Source organism: Saccopteryx leptura, chromosome 2 (assembly GCF_036850995.1).
Source record: "Saccopteryx leptura isolate mSacLep1 chromosome 2, mSacLep1_pri_phased_curated, whole genome shotgun sequence".
Taxonomy (NCBI): domain Eukaryota; kingdom Metazoa; phylum Chordata; class Mammalia; order Chiroptera; family Emballonuridae; genus Saccopteryx; species Saccopteryx leptura.
The window spans coordinates 84,372,199-84,395,938 of NC_089504.1; the positions used below are offsets into that span (position 1 = coordinate 84,372,199).

General features: G+C 38.7%; 1 protein-coding gene across 10 annotated transcripts in view; it reads right to left on the bottom strand.

The window, feature by feature from the left end:
- ELAVL2 (ELAV like RNA binding protein 2) overlaps positions 1–23,740 on the bottom strand; it is a 159,281-nt gene that overhangs the window by 7,866 nt on the left and 127,675 nt on the right. For all 10 annotated transcript variants that reach the window (XM_066368272.1, XM_066368280.1, XM_066368278.1 and 7 more), the window contains 2 exons: positions 5,084–5,237; positions 1,695–1,920 (listed from right to left, as the gene is read on the bottom strand). In XM_066368272.1, coding sequence (XP_066224369.1) covers positions 1,695–1,920; positions 5,084–5,237 — 380 coding nt within the window. The remainder of the gene's footprint in view (positions 1–1,694; positions 1,921–5,083; positions 5,238–23,740) is intronic.

Here is a 23,740-nt window from a genome sequence, read left to right on the forward strand (position 1 = left end):
GGATCTCTTTCTCGCCAAGGGCAAGCATCAAGCAGCCCCACACAGCGCTCCCTCCAGCCCGATCACCACACCACCCACCACAGTCAAAGTGGCAGTTTCCTTTTGCCAATGCTTTTTTTTCTTTTTTTTTTAACTTCACAAAATTAAAGCAGAGAGTGAACACAAGGCTCAATCAATCAGCTGGTACCCAATCATGCAGTCCACAGAGCCTTTTGAATATACAGGGAAATCACCTCTTCTCCCAGAGCAGAAGCCCCCCAAGGAGGAATTTAACAGTGTTTATGGCAAATTTCTTTCTCATACTTCGGGTGACATAACTGAATGCTATTTTAAAGGGAGATATTTAACTAGTTTTTAATCCCCATTTTTTTTTTTAGCACTTTAAATACCCCAATGGAAAAAATTCATGTGATTTGAGCTAAAAAACACATTAACTCTCCTTATATTAAGATACATTTGTGACTATATCTTTGATAATTAATTCTTCTGATCCAACAAGAAAATCGATATGCAACTATGATTAGAAAAAAAAATTATGATGGGGGTTAGATGGTGTTATGGCTGCAATATACACCATATGGTTAAAAAAAAAAAAAGATTAAAAAATCTTCTGGAATATAAAACCTTGGGTGATTTTGCTTTGTGCTCTGTTTAACATCTTAAAGTCACTGTTCTCACATGCAAATTAGGGACATTTTTTAAATGACTTTTGTTATGGTTGTTACCTAAGGATTAGAATAGAACTTGAAAATTTTGAATACGTATTTATACTTATCTACAAAACAGAATGTCTTCTTTGAGCTAAACATGCATGGTCACTCCATGGACATAAACAGGGGTCTGAAAATTACCACCCACGGGCCAAATTCAGACTGCCATCTGTTTCAGTGTAGCCCAGGAACTAAGAATTGTTTCTGCATTTTTGAAGAGTTGTTTAAAAAAAAAAGAAAAGGAAATATATGCAGCAGAGACCGTGACCCACAAAGTCTAAAATATTTACTACCTGGCCCTGTACAGTGAAGGTTTGCCAACCTCCATAAAAATTTAAAAGAGGGAGAGGGACCCATTTGTAGAAACCTAATGTATTCAAATAGGTTATACAGCCTTAGTGGAGCACCTATTATAAACCAAAGTAACTGAAAGATCTTGACCTAAAAACGGGAACAGGAGAATAAAACCTAATCAAGAAAAAAGCTAAAAGGGGGAAATCGAAAGCACTGAAAACAGCTAAGAACCTAGTATGCTACAGGTCAGGGTTTCTCAACCTTGGCTACATTGATGTTTTCGGCTGGAGAAGTTGTTGTTGGGAACTATACCCACATCATAAGATGTTTAGCTGCATCCCTGGCCTTTTCCCACTAGATGCCAGTAGTACCCTCCACCCAAATTATGCCAACATAAATGACTCCAAACACTGCCTAATGGCCCCTGATGGGCAAAATTATACCACCCACCCTCCTGTGCCCCTGCCCTGTTGAGATTCATTGCTGTAGGATATTGTCCTTTTGTCTCCGCCTTCAATGGTAGCAAAAGACATTATTCCCCAAGTAGGTTTTCTCTGTGCCCATAAGAAAAAGGAAGAGAACAATAATAACAATAATAGCAAACTGGAGATCCTGTTAATAAAAGTATAGGAAAGTGAACCTGAGAGTTCTGGATTTAGTAGCTGGGCATAAGAACCAGACCAGACTTACCTAAAACGCTGTGCCTGCTGAGCTAATGGTCCTGGATACCTTCTGTTTGGAGACTGGTACAGCTGGGAAAGGATGGCCTGATTGGTTTTTTGGCTTGGATTATTAGCAAACTTTACAGTGATTGGCTCTGTGGCACCAGGAGGTTTCTGGCCGTTTAGGCCTTTGATAGCTTCTTCTGCCTCAATCCGCTTGTCAAATCGAATAAACCCTACACCCCTTGATATGCCTATGGTAGATTTGGGTAAGGATTTGGGAAAGAGAGAGTGGAAAGAGAGGAGGAAAAGAAGAAAGGATAAATTAATTTTTCCTTTTCAAGAATGTGTTTTCACCCACACATAACATCTGCCACAAAATCAGAGGAGGAGGAAAGTTTTACCTTCATTTGGTAGTAATTCAGTCTAGAATCACCATTTTGTATTATTTAATGCATGAAGTTGCCCATATAATCTGAATACCCATTATCACATGCCTACCAATAAGTTAGGAAGAGAAAGCACATCGGTATGTCCATGTTTTCTCTCCCCCACCTTCTCGTTCTCCAAATACACTCTCTTTAATAATGTCAACAGCCTGCCAGAGTTTCATTTTACAAATTATGCTACTGGACAAACAGCTCAGAAATGACAGGCACAGCAGCTCCCTTTCTTGTTACAAGGAGCACAGACACAGGCATTTGCTAAAAATGCTAAAAAGCTATTCTAAAAATACATGCACAGCGGTAGAAGGATTTATTTCAGCTAAATTTTTAAATAAAATTCAAACTAATAATATTATATAGGATACCAGTCCTTCAAGAAAAATGTCTGGAGAGGTTTTTCTGGTTCCCCAAAGCTTCTACACAGCTTTAAACTAGCCATACTTTATTAGAGAAATAATATTATATGGAGAACAAGAGGTAAAAGATCTCAATTTAAAAAATAAACAGAGAAGCAAAAATAACAGAGAAGCAAAGCCTCAAAGCTTTCTGGCTTTAGCAGCACTTCTCCTGACCCTGGAACGCCACTCCGTCTCATGCTGTTCCCATTCCGAGAGACTAGGAGATGGGAAAGCAGAGAGATGACCAAATACCTGTCCAGCTTTTGAGAAATGGTAGAGGGAAACCCAGCTCATTCCACTTAATTAGCTTAAACAGGCCAGTAGGGGTGGCCATAGCAGGCCATCACAAGATAAGCAGTTGCAGGGAAACACTTTCTTGGCAAGCAAACCGGTACTAGCAGAACCAGCTTGAGACTAGCAGCTAGCAAAGTCTACATGATTCAGAGTACATCACTGAAGAAAGAATGCGAGGTACAGGGAAAGACGAGCTGAGAAAATGCACTAGACCATCATGATTTATAGAAACTATAAAAAGGAATAAAGGTCTGTATGCTTTACAATTAATACTGTGTATGTTCAATGGCTTAAAATTTAATTCTAAGGTAGATAAGGAATTTTCTCCACATATGCTTCTATCAGACAGCCCCGTCACGTTACCTTTCTATTTAAGCTCTACCTGTTGCACATTATCACCTGCTGGTTGTTTTCATTTCAAGTAAAGTGAATGATTTTTTTATTGAAAGCCACAAGTATAAAGATGAAATGATGAATTGAAGGAAAACATATTCTTCTAGTTATCTTCTTAGCTCCTACTAAGAATTACTAACCCCTGGGACTTAACTAATTCCCTGAAGAAAGCATCAGATTAGCAATGAAACAGCCTCTGAAAAAGCATCATTAGCAATGAAACAGTCAGTCTACAGAGCTGACTAAACAAGTGGTCCTAACACCTGAGCATGCACCTGACTAACCTGGAGGGCCTGGGAACATGCCCACCCTCAGAGTTCTATTCTTTAGGTTTTGGGTGGGGCCCAAGAACGTGCATTTCTAACAATGTTTCAGAAAGACGCTGCGGGTACAGGAGCTCACTTGAGAACCACTGACTACACCAGGTGGCAAGGTAGGTCCCACCTGTGAGCCTAACTAGTACTCAGGATGGACTTGCAGTTCAGAGAATGACTTTCTGTAGCACAGGTGACATCTACTCTCAATTCACTGGGTCCTCATTAAAAGGCATGAATGATATAAACAAGATAAAAGGGCATTTTTGTTAAAACAAATTTATCCAGATCTCTAAGCCTGGATTTCTACCATACCTCACTAGTGGTCTGTGTGATACAACAAACCATGAGAGAATGTATAAGGGAAATTATGAAATGTAGGTATGAAGAAAAGACCGTATTTTTATATACCCTCACTGGACTAAATTTTCTCCAAACAGCAAATTCTCCCAAGCGCATACGTGATGGTAGCTATCGCTCTACCCAGAACTCTTTAAGTAGGGTGCTTAGCCTTCTATGAGTCTAATTAACAGCACAGAGTATAGCATATAACATGGGTGGCTTCTGATCAAACTTAACTGATCTTCACTTGAAGAATTAAAAACTTCCCCTGATTCTATTCTGTGGTTATCCAACTCTTCTAAAAACAAAATGACACTCTAGAACACAAAGCATTTCTAGTGCTTTATCATGATAAGGAAGAGAGACAGAAGGAAAATAAGAACAGGAAGAATGAAAGAGGGTAGAGAGATGGAAGAAACAGAAAGAAAGAACGGAGGAGAACCTTCCCAGTGTCTTTTAAAAAACCCACAAAATCTTAATATGACTGCTCAAGTCTACAACACTACAGGTGAGCATTTCTCCTCCTTGCTGTACTACTCTATTTTCAATATGTTTAAAAAAGAATAAGTATTGCATTTATAATAGAAAAATTACCTGTACTTTATTTTTAAAATCCATAATCACATCTATATTGCTAGCTTTTCTTTAACTAAAAGCCTTACAGAAGAGCTCCCTTACATACAAAAGTTCTTCTCATTTCAGTTTGGTTTAAAGATGACATTAGATATAAAATAAATGGTTAACATTCAAAACTTCAAACTCGTACACAGGCCTGTACAACACAGCACAGACCTGGAATACAGCCTTAACAGCGATTACCAGCATAGCTGTAGCGTAATCCTCCCTTGGAGTACTAACTGCATGTTGCTGCATTAAATGATGCTTTTTACAAAAATACAATTGCTGATTAGTCCTTTATAAGGAGTAAGGGTGTTTTTCTTCACGCAGCAGCTTGGAAATGAAGATTATAGCACCCGTAAATTTATTACAAGCCATGAAACAGGCTTCGAACCTGCACCTTCGGGGTGGAAGTGACTCAAGCTCACTCACTACACAATTCTATTTTTATCCATGCATATTTATGAACAATCCAGCAGAAAATTGCATTTTCTGGCCCACATATACCTTTGATGTGTTCTTGAGGCAAGACTGCTGTACGGGAAGGCAGAATATTTCACAATCTGCCAGTCAGAAAGAGTAAAAGATTATCCAGAGTGGTTGCCCACTTACCAGTGACCTGGTCAACAAGAATACGAGAAGTAATGATGCGTCCATATTGTGAAAACAGCTGTTCCAACTCCTTCTGAGTCATCGTTTTCGGAAGTCCACTGACATACAAATTTGCATCTCTAATAGAAGCTGAACTTGGGCGAGCATAGGAAACCTAAAAAATGGAAATAAACATATATGCAAACTCAATTATCTCCCTTCAGAAACCTCAAAGGCTGCCTCAATTTAGTGGCGTTTCCATAAGAAGCACACAACAAACACTGAAGTTAAAGCAAGCAATCCTTGACAGTTTTAGTCACTGCTAAAGAAATTTCTAAACACATAGGAAATGCCATTGCCCTACCTGAAGAGAAGAAGATACTCACCTCTGGGTTTGTAAATTTCAAAACAAGACCAGAGCTGCCCACAGCACAATGCCTACTAGTGGTCAACAGACTGAATGGGGCAAAGCCCCTAAACTAGAGTTTTAGGCTCAAGTGAATGATTAAGTTTAAAGATTAAATTCATCTGATATTTTTGTGATCTGTTTTCAAAACTCTCCCTCCCATCTCTGGGGGTGGTGGTGCAACATTTCTAAACCCTGTAATTATTAAGAATGCCCTTTCTATTATTCCAAAATAACTTCCTATCATTCCTAAATTCCCACAGATTTAAATATGTGAATGAGCTATATTACCTATTACCTACTGTCTTCTTGTCCACAAGTCTTTTTAAATTAACCTAGATTTCAAAAGACCTTAAGTCCCTTTATTGACTCTACATGCCACTTTATGTACCTTTTCAAAAAACTTCCTATCTTTGAGAGATAGTATCCAAAATTCTACAAAAATGGAAGACAAGCCTGACCAGGTGGTGGCGCAGTAATAAAGCATGGTCTGAGATGCTGAGGACCCAGGTTCAAAACCCTGAGGTCACCAGTTTGAGTGTGGAATCAGACATGACCCCATGATCACTGGTTTGAGCCCAAGGTCTCTGGCTTGAAGCCCAAGGTTGCTGATTTGAGCCAAGGGTCACTGGCTCAGCTGTAGCCTCCCAGTCAAGGCACATAGACGAAAGCAATCAATGAACAACTAAGGTGCTGCAACGAAGAACTGATGCTTCTCATCTGTCTCCCTTCCTGTCTGTCCCTCCTCTCTCATTTAAAAAAAAAAGGGAGAAGAAAAAATAAGTCCAAGAGTATTTTTTTATTATCAACTTTCTTTATATAAACTCATTGCAGGAAGGAACTACAGCTGTCTCTCTTATCACTGTATCTTCAGTCTCTTGGCACATGATAGTTACTAAAATATTTGCTGAGTAAAGCCAATCCAATACCCCACTGATACTTGGGGTCCACAGCAGCTTACTGGACACCATAGCATTTAAGAGTCAGTTCATCAAGTCATCCAGATTTTGCCCAAAGTGTAACTGATTGCTCTTTGTCTATAATCTAAAATCTACCAATTTTAGATAGCTCTGAGACATGCTATTCCTGATCTCATTCTCTTTGGTTTAACTGGAAGCTCTTTTGGACTACCTGTAAAGATAGAAATTTCACAATATACTCCCATCTTCCAGATCGTTCATAAAAAAGACAAGTAGATCTAACTGTAGGACTGACCTACTGGGGTACCATGTTATAATAACTTCTGCCTCCTCATCTCATCCATTAGTTTCTACTTTTGTTTTTAATTGACTTTAGAGAGAGAAGGAGAGAGACAGGAAAATTTTTTTCTGTAGGTGCCCTGACCAGAGATGGAACTGGCAACCCCTACACTTCAGGACAATGCTCTAACCAACCGAGCTATACCTGGCCAGGGCAATTGGTATCTACTTTTAATCTATATACTTCATTGCTTATTCTAAACAAATTTTCATTTTAAATAGCTCTAGATATGAAATATTTTCTCCATGGTTTAAATTATGCCCACAGTTCTTTAGCTTTTTGTATACTGATTCGATTTTTTTTTCTGCTTTCCCAGAAAAATAAAAGCAAGCCTGGTTTTATACTATGTACTTTATAAAAGTCTTGCTATCTTTCACCGCTGCCCTAATAATGTGAACATTTAATATATTTATTCTTTACTCAATGTTTGCTTATTAACAAGTGAAAATTCACCTTATGTACCAAAACTATACTTGGAAGTCATGTTAGCACTGTCCCATCCTACAGACAAAAGGAATTTTGATAGTAATGGAGAGAAGACAGATAACTATTCATATGCTGCTCTTTTTTCCCTATGCCTAAATCCTTAAGAACAATGAACTTCAGGAACAATGAACTTGGGGAACTATAATGTAAGTGAAAAATATGAAGAACTCCAAGTCATCAACAAAACAACCGAAATGGAATCTAATCTAGGACAGCTATACTCTGATAAAAACATAAAGCCAATGAATTATTTATTCAACCTTTGATGAATAATTGGCTACATGAGTAGCCAATTTCTTTTCTAAAGAACAATTCTCAATTATCTGGGTAGGCTAAAATCCCACCACCTGGACTCCCATGGTATCTAATGGACTCCAAGGCTTTATGCAGAGGCAGAGAGATCACAGCAAGTCAGGTGTGAAGTCTGTGCCAGATCATGTGAATAAAATGTTCCCTTTTTAAAGAGTCACTTCCTATGGGCCACAGTGCAAACATCTATACATTCCCAAAATGAGAATGAGAACTTCCAATGACTGATGAAGCAGGGAGAGGCAGCCTCTCTCCATAAGCTCACACACAGTAAAATAGTATAACAGTAGTTAAAGGGGACAGCTCTCTAAGCAATGTGCCTGGCCTCAAAACTAGGTTCAATTCATTAAGGGCTCTGTGAACTTGGAAAAATTCTTGAAGTTGATTATCTCATAACTGTAGAATCTATATATGGTTATTAGGAATAATTAAATAAAATAATCTCTAATGCACATAAAATGCTGATCACAGAGCCAAAAAAACCTAGGTGATTATATTATAAATATTATTTATCTCTACATGCATTTGAAAATGTAGGTAAGATCCCAGATTATTAAACTTGAGAGTAACCTGAGTCCATTACTGTGTTCCAGAATAATTTACTCATGCAGTGACATTTACTGCTTTGTGCATTTCAGAGGAGTGTGGGTGGAGTGTTTTAAAAGTTATCCTAAAATATATTTAGGAAAACGGGTTTATATTTAGTGCTTATATAAAAGCTTTGAAAACATACTTGGGTTGGTTATGTTATCTGCTTTTATTTCTCCTTCAATGTCCAGTCTTTGGTTCACATTGCTTCTTTAGTTCCCAGCCTGTACTGACTATATTTTCTTATTTCCTGTATTCTTGATGTATGGAAGGCTTTGATCCTGAAGAGACTACCCCTCCCAGGGAGAGCTAATTACTCAAGATTGTAAATGAGTCCCCTGCGAGCACACCTTTGATATATAAACCAACCAATCCAGAGCTTACTCTACTATCTTTTTTACCTAACTCATACACCAAATCAGTTATTTCCCTTGCCCTAAATCACTCCAGGGCCAGTTACCAGACAACTAGACACCATCCCTATAGCCCATAGCCCACAGCCCTCCAAAATTATTCAAACTATCTAGTGCTACATTTATTCACCATAATCTACCCTGCCTCACCCTTTCCTTCCCACTAGAACCCCAATAAAGGCTCTGGCCCAGCTCTGACCTCTGACCATCCCTGGTGCTTTCCCATGTGGTCCTACATGACAAGTTGGGTTTACTGTTGTTTCCAGAGACTTATAAGTATAAACTTCTTCCTATAACAATCATTTCCATGTCTGCATGTTTTACCATATCTGAATAAGACAAATCCTGGGTACAGTTTTAAGCACACAGCCACATTACAAGGATTCCAAGAACAATAACAGATCTGCCCAGATCAGTATTTTTCAATAACTTTGCCAATGAACTGTTTCCAATCACCATGGGCAGGACAGAGGTACTGAATTATAGGTAAACTCATGAGGTAACAAATAATATTTCCATTTACCTTACACTTAGGGGCTTCTGACACTTCATTGAAAAGCATTTTCTAATACAGTGTTTTGTTGGTGCCTCACAAAAACCCTGTGAGGTAGGCAGGGCACACATTACTGTTTTATTGCTGGGAAAATAGGTATAAACAAGGTAAATAGCATGCCTACAGTTATATACAGTACTGAATTTTTTTTTTTAAGTGAGAGGAGGAGCGATAGACTCCCACCTGCATGTGCCCTGACAGGGATCCACCTGGCAACCCCCCACCCCCATCTGGGGCCAATACTTAAACCAACAGAGCTATCCTTAGCACCTGAGGCCCACGTTCAGACCAACCAAGCCACTGGCTGCAGGAGAAGAAAAGAGAGAGAAAGGGGAGGGGAAGAGAAGCTGATGGTCTCTTCTTTTGTGAGCCCTGACCAGAGATCGAACCTGGGACATCCGCACACCAGGCCAATGCTCTATCCACTGAGCCAACTAGCCAGGGCCATCTGTTGAATTCTTGATTCAAATTCTGATCCTCCGACCCCATTTTCCTGTCTACTTGTCCAGTTTCTCTGCCACTAGGGCACACTAAAGTAACTTTCTTATCAGTACACTTGTTCTGAGAGTTTAGAAAAATTACATGCCTCTTGGTGGTTTCTTAAACACACAGAGTGAAATTGAGCATAGCAAAAAGCAAAATAGTACTAGAAATTATAATTAAGTCAGAAGTTACTTTTTTTTTGTTTTTTTAGTAAGAAGAAGAAAGGAAGCGCAAAAGAGAAAGAAACATCAATTTGTTGTTCCACTCACTTATGCATTCATTAGTTGATTCTTGTATGTGCCCTGTGTGGGGATCGAACCCACAACTTTGGCATATCAGGATGACACTCTAACCAACTGAGTTCTACAGCCAGGACTTCATTTTCCATTAATATTTTGTAAAATGTCATATTTTAAAAAAATAAGTGGCCACTAATAGCAATTAACTAGAGAAATTGCACATTAGAATTTTAAAATTATTTTTATTACTTTCTAGTTTTTAATGTAATTAAATGTTATGCATAACCCCACTCCATCCCTGTTCAAAAAACTGGAAGGGCAACTGCTCTACTCCCACACCCAGAGGCAGATTAAGGTCAGTTGAGGTCCTGGGCACAGAAGGAAATACTGGGCCCCTTAAAAAAAAAGGGAGAAACAGGGAAAATAAAAATAACATGGTAACCATTATTTTTAAATAAATAAAAAACATTATGTATTATTCATGTTAAAATTGCACCTATGAAACCAAACTTGGGTGTCATTAGAAAGAAGTGTCAGACTGGAGTTTTGCGGGGCCCTTCAGAAGTTGGGGCCCGCTGTTAAATCCGCCTCTGCCCACACCAGTATGCTGTCTCACCCCGCAACTTTACTATTTGAGGGACTGAAGCAGCTCCCTTCCCCTGGCTCTATCAGGGATATGACTATCATCAACATCCTCCCTCTTCCAAGAAAATATTTCTTCTTCTCCTTCTTCCACTTCAAAGGATTATAAACAGGAAATATATTTAAACCAAAGTACAAAGAAAACTTACAGTAGGATAATAACTTGCATCTTTGGAGAGTCAAGGAAGTTTCCGGACCAAATTTTGCATCTGGTAATTATCAGCAATCCTCTCCATTGTGATTTTTTTCTGCGGATTTGGAGCACCTTCTGTTGCCTTGCTTTAATAGTCCTCTACAGAACCACACTTGCACTACCTAAACCCTCCAGTATTAAGTCTATCTCTGTGGTTTTTCAAGACTAAACCTAAGAGATGGTTTTGTTTTATGGCAAATTCTGTATCAGAATTACTTTAGTAAGATGAGCCTCCAGCACATGCCCCAGTGGGGTCAAAATAGCTACTCCTTCACCAAGTGCAAGCTGTTCTCCAACCTACATTCTCTGGATTAATAGATGGTTTTGGATTTTAAATTTTCACTGCCATTTAAACAGGTGAATTCTTAATGCCTGAGAAGCAAGGTTATGAAATGTCAAAACTACTAAGTGAAGGATCTAGTTTAAGAGGCAGCTAGAGACTCTGTAATTTAAATATTTAAAGATGATACGGGGAGTACAACACTGAACACCAATCTATTCCAATGATCGCAATCTGAAACTCAGGTTTATGCTGGAATTTCTCACAACCTTACAAGTGATATAATAAACACAGACAAGCAATACTGAGATTACTTGTGGAGAAAAGGGAAGCAGTTACAAGTCCCAGGCAAATTAATGCTCTGGCCAATGGCTTCTCAGTTTGTTCTTTACAAATGAGATCAGAGTGAATGAAACAGATAAAAATAAATTTATCAAGGTAATTAGGTCTCAAAATGGAATAGTTTGAAACAGTGTACTTCTTATAATTAAAAACTCATTTCTTCATCAGCAACTAAAACTAATTAACATTAAACATTCAAGGAGCAGTAACACATATGAAGAATGAACTATCAAAACACAAGTTAATCAAAATACACAGAATAAAAATAAATGGAAATATCGTATGGATAATAACTGATATTTCATTATATATACATAGTAAAGTATAAAATCTCTGTACAATACAAGTCCACTTAAATGTTTTAGTCCAAAAACACAGCCACTCTCATTTTCTGATTCATCAACAAAAAAGACCACTGACAGAGGACATTAATGCCAACAGATTAAGTTGATAAGGTCTATACGTGAACAAAAGCAAGTCCCTCTTTATTACACTAAGGGCATTTGAAAAATCTTCCACTGGTGATACCACCACTGAACAATTTCTATCACTTGCCAATTACTGACCCAGGACTACAAACATCCTGAAAATTAGATACTTGCCACTTCATGCTTTTTTGAGAAGCTGCATTCAATCTCTCCAGCTAAAAAGGAGAGGACAAAGTCATAGTTATGCCTATTTAAACTGAGAGTTAATTGAAGTTCATATCAAAAAATGGAGTCTTGATGGACTGTCTGAAAAATAACACTATCACTAAATCAAAGTTAGCTCTGACTCTAGTAGGCAGTTAACAAAGGTCTTACAACAACATCAAGGCTTTATAGACAGGTGACTGTACTGGTGCCTCCAAAAGAGCTCAGATGTAAAATACACAGAAGGATATAATCTCTAACCTCAATTCAGGCAACAGACCTCAAAATTCACCCAAAAGAAAAGAGTGTACTTTGATCTTCTAAATGTAAAACCCTAGCAGGAACAGGATTCAAACACACATCAAGGTCTACACATATCATAGACCAAGATTAGGTTCTGCATGAAGACAGACATGTTTCACAAAGGCTGCAAATGAGTACACCTGAGAGAACAGAGCATATGGAATTGTCAATCAGAAATGAAAAATTAGCTCTAGAAAATGTGTCAAGAGCTAAAAGAAATAATCACACTTAATAGGAAGGCTTAGAGAAGGTATTATATACATTAGGGTAGCTACCTTTAATAGGTATTTTAAAACACAGAATTTAGAAAAACTGCAACAATGGAAAATACATATAAAACCTCAAATGTACTGACTGAGACTGAAGTTATTTAATTCTGACATCTACATGAAGACTGTGTTAATTCAAGTGAGTAGATCAGAGATACCAAGGAATACATTTGATCATGTCATGTTCTGCTAAAATTTCCTCAGGGGCTCCCTAATACTTTAAGATTAATTCCAAATGTCTTATTAGTCCTTTATGATCAGGACACTGACTACATTTTCTAAATAAATACATACAACCTTCAATGCTTCCCAAAGTTTTCTGCTTTCTCACTTTCCCTGGTTGTTTCCAAAAATGCCAAACAAAAACCTGGATGGAGGATTCAGGGACTTTAACTCTTATCAAGGAGTTTTCCTTCAAACCACTAGCTGCAACAGGCAGTTGAAATCATGCAAGTTTCTAGCAAAATGACAGTTATTGGGAAGATGATCAGACATTTACAAGTAAATACCAGAAGAGATATTCAAGAAGGTAACAACCTTAGCATTGCTAAATCTTCTTATATATACATAAAATCTAAAATAAATCAAAATTAGTCATTCCATTACAACCATTACTATAGTACGTTTCTTCCATTAGTAATGCCTAAGAATTATTTACATGTTTGAGAAAATCTAATACTCGTGGGGAGAGTGGAGTTGAAGACAGAAAAATCTAAGAATCCTGAGACTAGTGCTTTACACCAATGAAATTAAAATACCCAGAATAGTCAGAATCTCTTAGATATTAAACATGTCTGATTTTTTTTTATATACCATCTAACAGAAAGTGAAAACAGCAAGAGGTTGTTTTACACTAGAGAGACTGTCCAGCTTCATATCATGTTCAAGTTTTAGGGCAACATATGAAATAAACTTCAAGGCAGTTGATTCTTATATCAAGTTAAAGATGAAGCTAAGAATACTGTCATAAGTGACCACAGATGGCATTTTTAAAAGCAATACTAAACCTACTGAATATCCACGGAAAAATAAAAGTATTCTGGTTGAAAGACTTGTACCAAGCAACCAATCATAAACTGGAGACTTGGCAAACTAGATTTCCTCTTTCACACATCTTAAACTCTGCCTCTGAAAAATTGCACCAAACAGAATTAAATGCTGCCGAAAAGTTTTATCCATGTGTATCAATTAAATGAGGGTCCAAATAGGCTCTCCTGACAGACATCTTCATTCTTCATTGAAGTGTGGTAGTTGGCAGATCCTATCTGCCCTCTGATTGCAGCTTCTGCTTGGCTGCAGTACACATTTAGTTCAAAAAGGGCTCCCATGCTGAAAAAGGCAAACAGGAAGTCCACGGTACAGATATTCTTGAAATGTAACTTAGAAAAGCCACAAATGCCTTCCAAATTCCTAAAGACCTCTAATGTAAAGAATTTCACAAAAAATAAAACACAAGCAGGGCAATGGTATGGACGTGCACCTGAAAGAGTGCTGGAAGTTAAATCAAATCCACAGGGCGGTCATTAGCCATTCCAAGGTCTAAGTAGGAATCTGTCAATCAAAGTATTCCATAATCCACTTCCAAACCCAAAGTCATCACTTAGCCCATTAAAATTTTAGAAAGTGATTACACTGAACTGGCACACACAAAAAATAGATGGGAGTTTCAGCTGTAACCAGCAAAAGTCCATTCTCCCCTCTCTGCCTTAGGAAGTGTCAGTAGTGGTTAAGAAAACAGACTCTCTTACTTTAAACATTAAAAATGTCAAATGATCCTGTATTTATTTGGGCACATAATCTTTAAAATTTTTTAAACAACATGAATAGGAGGCAGAAGAAAATGTGTTGTTACTGGAGAAGCTCTGGCTACAACACAGTATTCCATATAGTGGTGGCTTACAGCAGAGCCCTCCAAAGCTAAGGAGTAACAACATAGCACGGAGTCACACCGAGCTAGGTTAGGTCTCAGCTCTGTTGCTTACCAGTTAAATAGCTCTGAAATAATTCCCTTAGGTCCTTTGAAACCTTTATTTCTTTGTATTTGATGTTTGATAGTTCTTACCTCACAGGGACCTTACAAGGATTAAATAGAGTAATAAAACTATTAACACAGAGCTGGAGAATCATAGTAACATTTTAATTATAATAATTTCACATGTATATAAAACCGTAACAACACAGATAATGATAGCCCCTAATACTTAAGTGCTTGCCGTGTGCCAGGCACTATTCTGGGCATGTTACATATACTAACTCAACTGATCCTCACAAGTATATAAATTGGGTATTAACAGTGTTCCCATTTTATGGAAAAAAAACTCAAATATTCCTAGTGTCTCTTAGATCAGGTAAGACAATAAAGTGGGAGAACTTTGACATAAGAGGTATCACTTTAACAACAGTTCAGAGATGAAATAAAAAAGGCTTTTTCCAAATGCATGGCAGTTATTATCAAAATTAATTGTTATATTACAATTTTAAAGCAAATTTTTACAATATTTACAAAGATTTACAAGGATTTCCAAAGAAAATGGCAGATGAGAGAGAACACATGAAAGTCTGAAGCCTGAGGAAAGGCTGCCTAGTCATTCAGAGGGTCAACAACCCAGCATCTTCAAGCAGGCCGATACAAAAGGTCAGCTGAATCTTATTTCCCCAGTTAAAAGATCACATACTAAATACCGCCACTTCCTCATTTTCTCTCAGGGAGATCTGCTAGAGCCCAAAGTGAGATGCAGGATGAGAAACAGAGGAGCTTTTGGGGGGGACAGTGGTAGAAATGATAAAGGGACTTTATGGAACAGTGCCTAATTTAAGATTAAGGTTATATGGATGTTTCTGAATGTGGAATGGACTACAAGTCACCAAGCAGTCAGTACCTAATGACAATATGATTTTGCAGTAATAAAACACACTAAGAAGGCTACACCAGTAAGCAGTATTGTGAACTTTTCATTTTAGCCATTTGCATTAAATATATAGGATGGGGACACAAGAGAGACTTAAAGAAGGGAATTCTCAGTACTGAGCACTCTACGCAGGTGTGTTTGGGGCTTCTTCTCTACTGCCAAAACAGCAGGCTGCCTCCATGCCTCCTTCCAGGCTGACAAGACTGAAGTTCACATACCAAGCTTTTATATATTATTAGGCTTTAAGCTCCTAAAGGGTTGAAACTATAGTAATTCTTATATGTATGTCTTACACCCCCCCCCCCAAGTAGGCACTCCAGTACCCACTGAGTAAGTTCCCTGGCATCCTGCAGGGGCTATTTCTGAAGTACCTCTCAGGCAAGATGATTAGAAGGTGTGATACTCGCCCAAACAACCTGGATTTTTATGCTTCTTTGGAAATAGTACATGCTGAATTGGCCTACAGAAAGAAAAAAAAATAGATGCATTCATCCAATTCTTCGAAAGCCATTCTCCAGTAATGGCTTCTTAAGGGTTCTTTCAGGATTCCGAAATTTGATCAGATGCAATCTCCCAGCAAAAGCTGCACTGTCAAGATGCCTGCCACAACATTACCTTCAAAAATAAACTTTAATTTATGTAGTGTTTGAGTATCCAGTATATCTAAGGCACTGTCAACAGATTAAAATGCTAAGTTAGAAAGTTAAACCCAAGGAAGGACTACATAGTACCTGGTGTAGGTAGACTGGAGCTGTTTAAGAATAACAGCCAACTAGTACTGGTTGGTCAAGTACAGAAAAGAAAAAGGTTCTCAACAAGGCAATTTCAGAGGGTTACACACTGTAGGGCTTTCAAATACATACTCCTTCATTTAAGGCTAGATGGGGGGAGGATAAATGACAGACAAATGATAGACACAGACACAGACAGATGGACATTTTGCACAAAATCTTACAGAAAGGGATAACAAAAGTTAAATCTTCATTTATTGTAGAAAAGAAAAAGCAAGAAAGTCCTTTACACAACCTTCATTTGACTAGATTTTCAATGAACAGTAACGCCTACCAAGAATTGCACTTTAATTTCACTTAAATTGTGAATTTTTCCATCTTTGAGCAGCTAAAGTAGGTTTCTACTATTTTTTATAAGCTACATATAGAAACTTCCTCATTCAGGTGTTATAAATAAAAGCGTATGTGTTCTGTGAGGTGCTCTGAAGACAGATGCCTGCCCTCAGAGAACAGACCACAAATAGGAGAAAAAGGTAATGTGCAGTGAAAAATAAATACTTTTATGCAATAAAACTTGGCAAACAATGACAAGTTATAGGAAGAGAATGACCCAAGGAAGAAGATCCAGATTTCGCATGAGGATGAAGATTCCAGTTGAGCCAAGATAAAAATTTCCATAGGACAATGACAACACTGGAATAGTGAGCTCGGGCAGATTCTAGAGCCCTTTAATGTCAGGTGAAGCTTTTATGAGAGGGAGGATGACAGTCTACAAAAATGTGTCTATGTCATATCCCTGAAAAATATGAAAACAGCTTTCCCAATGTAAGCTAGGTGAGGAGAATGGTCAAAATCAATGTGGCAATAACAAGCTAATTTAAATGCCATCTATAATAAATTCCTTTTCGTTCTATAACTACAAGAAAAACTGTTTTTGCTACAATGTTCATGCAAATAGCCAAGTCTTCTTTGACCTACTTATATATACAGTAATGAAAATATAATGATCCTATCTGTGTGGACACTAAATACTCCATAGAAAATTTTCACCGTGATGCCATGTGTAAATATCTTAAATGGGTCTCACAGGTCACCATGAATCTTTGCAGAACAAAGCAGATGATGTGTTCACAAACAAATGAATTAATCTGATCAGAATTCACCCCTATAGTTATTATAAAGTAGGTTTCCACTTAAAAAGGATAAATGCAAAATATAAGGGAGGTTTAATCTAATTTCCCTATCAATCATTTTTCTTGAGGTTATCACATGATAAAGTAAGTACACTTTACAGTTTTCAGATGGAAGTTTTTTTTTCCAAAAAGTTCACATCACATAAAGTCTTGTCTGTGCCTTTGAATGAAATATTCTTTTATGAGTTAATACCTTTCTTCTTTCTCTGCCTGATAAATCTTATTTTGTAAAACCCTATGACCTCTGAAAGCATTGCTGGGGCCTCTTGACAGCCAGTGACACATCCATTTCCACTGCACTCTTCACTCACCATTCATCCAAATGATGGTCATACAAGTAAGTGCCATCTCCCCTACTGCATAATGACATCAAGTACCAGATTATATCCTGTCATATTTTAGCACTGCTTCAATATTTAGCAAAGCTGCCTGGTACATACTAGACCAGGGGTCCCCAAACTACGGCCCGTGGGCCACATGTGGCCCCTGAGGCCATTTATCCGGCCCCCGCCGCATTTCCAGAAGGGGCACCTCTTTCATTGGTGGTCAGTGAGAGGAGCATAGGATGCATCACAAAGCACGGCGTTGCTCACGTACACAGTACAACGTCCAGTGCTGCGGAATGCATGCATCATGACTCCGGAAGTGCGTCATATCATTTGTTATGGCTAGCAGTGACAAATATGGAACTGGATATTGACCATCTCATTAGCCAAAAGCAGGCCCATAGTTCCCATTGAAATACTGGTCAGTTTGTTGATTTAAATTTACTTGTTTTTTATTTTAAATATTGTATTTGTTCCCATTTTGTTTTTTTACTTTAAAATAAGATATGTGCAGCGTGCAAAGGGATTTGTTCATAGTTTTTTTTATAGTCTGGCCCTCCAACAGTCTGAGGGACAGTGAACTGGCCCCCAGTAAAAAGTTTGGGGACCCCTGTACTAGACTCTTAAAATGATTGATGAAGTAAGTATTTAATTACTCACAGATATTCCGTATCCCAAATGATATAATCACGACTGTATAGACTTAAAAACAAACAAACAAACAAAAACAATTTGTGGGCCCTGGCCAGTTGGCTCAGTGGTAGAGCGTCAGCCTGGTATGTGGATCTCCCAGGTTCGATTCCTGGTCAGGGCACATAGGAAAAGCACCGATTTGCTTCTTCACCTCTCCCCCTCCCTTTCTCTCTCTCTCTCTTCCCCTTCTGCAGTCATGGCTCAACTGGAGCAAGTTGGCCCCCAGGTGCTGAGGATGGCTCTATGGCCTCCGCCTCAGGAGCTAGGAAGAGTATGACAACTGAGCAACACCCTAGATGGGCAGAGCATTGCCCCCTAGTGGGCTTGCCAGGTGGATCACCTTGGGGCACATGGGGGAGTCTGCCTCTGCCTCTCCTATACTGAATAAAAACAACAAACAAACAATTTGCAGGCCCTGACCAGTTTGCTCAACGGTAGAGCATTGGCCCAGTGTACACAAGTCTTGGGTTCAATCTCTAGTAAGGAAAGACACAGGAAGTGACCATCTTCTTCTCTCTCGTTTATACTCTGTTCTCTCTCTCTCCTCCACTCACAGCCAGTGGCTCAATTGGTTCGAGCATCAGCCCTGAGCACAGCTCAGCTGATTGGAGCATCAGCCCCAGACGCAGGTTGCTGGGTGGATCCCGGTCAGGGCACACGAAGAAGTCTCACAACCTCCCCTCCTCTCACTTAAAAAAAAAAAAATGTTTGTAGTTACATGTTTTTTAACATTTGCCCTTGAAGGTGGGGGAGGAAAAAAGCACACGTATAATGGACATTAATAACTTTTAAAGCACATGACCTTCCCTATAAACTTAGAGACTAAATCATTGGTTTTATTATGGTTCCCTATAATGTAACAAGGCCCTACTGAGATGGGACTCTTTTTTTTTTTTTTTTTTTTCTGAAGCTGGAAACGGGGAGAGACAGTCAGACAGACTCCCGCATGCGCCCGACCAGGATCCACCCGGCACGCCCACCAGGGGGCGATGCTCTGCCCCTCCGGGGCATCGCTCTGCCGCGACCAGAGCCACTCTAGCGCCTGGGGCAGAGGCCAAGGAGCCATCCCCAGCGCCTGGGCCATCTTTGCTCCAATGGAGCCTTGGCTGCGGGAGGGGAAGAGAGAGACAGAGAGGAAGGAGGGGGGGTGGAGAAGCAAATGGGCGCTTCTCCTATGTGCCCTGGCCGGGAATCGAACCCGGGTCCCCCGCACGCCAGGCCAACACTCTACTGCTGAGCCAACCGGCCAGGGCCTAGATGGGACTCTTGAAGAGGATAATCAGTTTTACTAAATCTTAATTGTACTTTAAAATATTATTCAAACTTGCAAAGAAAAATTTCTCACAATCTTTCTATTTAATTTTTTGCAATCGAGACAGAGACAAAGAAAGTGAGTGACAGAAGGAGAAGCAGTTAGGGACAGACAGACAGGAAGAGAGAGAGATGAGAAGCATCAATTCTTTGTTGTAGCACCTTAGTTGTTAACTGACTGCTTTCTCATATGTGCCTTGACCAGGGGTCTACAGCAGAGCAAGTGACCCCTTGCTCAAGCCAGTAACCTTGGGCTTCAAGTCAGCAACCCCGTGCTCAAGCCAGTGAGCTCAGGGTTTGAACCTGGGTCCTCTGCATCCCAGGGCAATGCTCTATTCACTGCGCCACCACCTGGTCAAGCACTAGCTTTCCCTTTTAAACACAGGATATTTTATTTCTATAATCTCCCTTTGAACATCTGTGATAAGTGTAAAACAGTCAGTACCCCATGATTATACAGGCATACCTCGTGCTTTACTGTGCTTCACAGGTGTTGGGTTTTTTTTTACAAATTGAAGACAGGACCCTCCATTAGCAAAAAGATTACTACCCATGTTTTTGTGGCAGTCTGGAAAGAAACTCAACAGTATCTCTGAGGTATGCCTGCATTTCAAGTAACCCACAAACACAGCCATGATTTAGTGTCCAACCTGTCAGGTATCCAGTGTTATGTACATGTGTATGTGTACACATACACAAGCACAAACAATTTAGGAAATAAGCTCACTTTCTTTCAAAGGTAGCCTGTCTTTGGTACAAACAACATAGCATTAAAAAGGCCAGGGAGAATAGTAATGGGAAATATTTGGGATTATATAGCATGTCTCATCTTTTAAAAAGGCCTAGATGAGAATTTGTGTGAGATCTATGACAAAGAGAAAAAGGATAATAATATTATAAGCTGTCCCTAGAAACCAAATAAAGTTTTACCTATGCATATTTTGTGGACCTGACATAAGTTATAAAACTATGAAAAATTTATTCAGTAGATAAATTAGAAGGAATAACCTCTGAAATATTACTAAATGTTTTATAACTTCAAACCTGCCACGGTATTTTTTCTCCACATGATTAGACATTAGAGAATAATCACAGGGAAAGCTTTTTTAAATGAACTGATTTGCAGGACTAATAGTCTCATTCAAAGACAATCCCTCATTCTACAAATATCTATTAGACACCTGAGCTATTCCCCCAAACAGCTTTCACAAAAAGTAATTACTGTATTCCTAAAGACTTCTGTATGACAGCTGTAAAAATTTTACAAAAAAGAGGGCTTTTAAGGAAAACACCAACCACCTTAACTGGACACAATGAAGACACCGTATCATTCATTCATTGCCAGTCATAGAACTCCTTCAGGAATTTAAAGAGGAGCAGTAAGGAGGGGATGACCACCTTTACCTTTGTTGCAAAACAAAATAAATGCTCGTCTACTTTAGAATCCAGTGCTGCGGTATTTAATTACACTGTGGGGAGCACCAAATGGTCTGGCACCATGCCCTTTCCCTGGGTCTTGCTGACTGAGAGCATCAATAACATTCACAGGCTGTAATTAAACCACCAAATAGTATCCCCTTTGCCACTAGTAGATCCATGGTCTTTACTACTCAGGGAACAGGTACAAAGGGGAGAGGGGTGTTGTTAGCCCCACCTTCACAGTTCATTCGACTTGGCGTGCCAGAGCAGTTTGCAGACAATGCATATTGCACAATTCCTCCACGACTCTGGTTAATGAAAAAGAACTAAAGAAAACCCAGCAAGTTGGTGACAATTACTTATTAACCCGTTTTTGCAAATCTAAGCGGAGCAGACATTCTAAGCCATTTGGCAATCCTATACATGGCTTTCAGACAACTCTGGGACAAAATTCAGTTTATAGGTCTAAAGGTTTATAAATGAAAAGAGAATACAGTAATTGTTTTTCTTTAAATATTTTTAACATGTTCTGTAAGGGGTGTTCTTATCATATAGAGTAAATTCCTATTTATTCAGACTCTGACTAGAAAGTTCAAATATCCAGATACTGGGGAAGGCTGGAGGAGGAGTACAGTTAGGAGCCTACAAATGTGTTGAATTTTAATTGCACTGAAAAGCATCTCTCATAATCTAAGAATTCACAATCATCTTAGACCATATAACTCAACTCCCCATCTCTAGAAAACATATTCATTTTAAATAAATGGGCCCAGGAGAACTATACTGCAAATTCCCCATTCTCAGGATCAAATATTAAATGATGTTTATGTACATGTAATGTTAAAAGTATTTAATCACATTCTGAAGCTCTGAAAATGAGCAAATCCGTGTGTGTGAGAGACACAGAGAGAATGAATGTATTTTAAAGTAAATCCAGTATTATGTTTATTAAAAGTACATCTGCCATAAACATTCCAGATAGTGTATTATCGAACTCAGGAACAAAAATCTTATTTATAGATTTGTTTTGAAACAAGAACCATAGACCTATTCAAGTGCAAATTACTGAGGTCCACTAAAGAATGGTTCTCAGGTTAGACCATCACCTGTTAAGAATCACCTGTAGGGGCCATTGAACTAATATTTCCTTGGCCTCAGTCTGCAGATAATCAGATACAGTAATTCTCGATTGGGGTCCAGAAACCTGAATTTTATCAACCACACTACTCCCAGTGATCCTGATCAACATTCAGATGTTTGGCAATTCCTTATGTAGAGGGTTTTAAAATAAATAATCCTCAAATTCTGCAGTGAGAGCTCATAAAATTACAGATGTCAAGCTCTTCTCATCACCCACCAATGTTGATTTCCTGATTTCTGAATGAGTAAGACAATTTCCCAGGTATCCTGAAAGTAAAGTATGTGAATATAAATCATGAACAAATACAAAAATGTAAAATTAAAACAAAGCCTATAAAATCAATCCAAAGATATTTCCAAAACTCAGATTGGTTGAGTGTGGCTTGGCTACCTTAGAGAGCTCATCAGCTGGCCAGTCTCTGCATAGGCTGCTATGCTGGACGGATTCTACGAGGTCAGAGCTTTCTAGGCATAGGAACAGGGTCACTTCAGTAAATCAAGCAGGAATAGTGGAATTTCTAAAGAGTCATATAACAAAACTGGAAATTAAAGCTTTTTGTGAACTGTCCATTTCCAGGACCAGGCAAGTGCTCTGCTTTTCTGTGCCCTTCCTACTGTTCAACTGATGGTCAAGCCTCATTAGCAACCCCGGAACCTATGCAGGAAGAATTAAACTTCTCACTCCTATGGGAGTAGGTAACCTTATAGTAATGATCACAAAACAGGTCGTATTAGCATGATTTATTGATCTTTTCCAAAGTCCACTTCTCTGTAACACCAGGTAACTACTGTTAAAATATCCAACAAAAATAAACCATAGAACTTAAATAGTGTGACTACTTTCTTCAGAGTAAAAGCAGTTTTTTAATTCCTCTCCAACTAGATTTCTAAAAATACAACTTAATATAGAAAAGGGAGATTGAAAAACCACTGACTACTCTTGATCTCTCTCTCTCTCTCTCTGAAAGTAACAGGTCAGTAACAACTTATTTCCTACCTCCACATGCCAAGCAAAACATTTCAAAGTAACTGTGTAGCCTGGTACCATCTCCACTTGTTTTATAAATGAGAAAACTAGAAGAGAACAAAAGGAGAGCACAAAGCCAGGACTTGTGGTTCCAAGTCCTGACGCAGTCAGTCTATTCAAAGGAGCTCTTCACAGAGGGGGGGGAGGGCTGCGGTGGAGTGGGGAAGGGGTGGCAGACCACCACCAGATTTCCTGTATTGTTTTCAAAATCTGTAGAACACCCTTTCACTTGCCTATAAATAGTATGTCAAGAAACTTCTCAAAGTAACAACTCCACAAGTATGCTGCAGTACTTCCGGCCAAGAACTGATGCTCAAGGCGATGACGGGAAAATCTGGCAGAGGTAGGACTAAGAAAATGGACCGCACGTGCTTTTCTAAAGAGTCCACACAAATTTAGAGGCAAATACAATTTGCTGTATTTTTTTTAAAAACTTGCATTTATGATTCGTAAGAACCTACCAGAAAAAAACATCCTCAAAAAATGGGTAGTCTCCTAGAAAACAGATATTCATCAAGTTACTATAGTAAC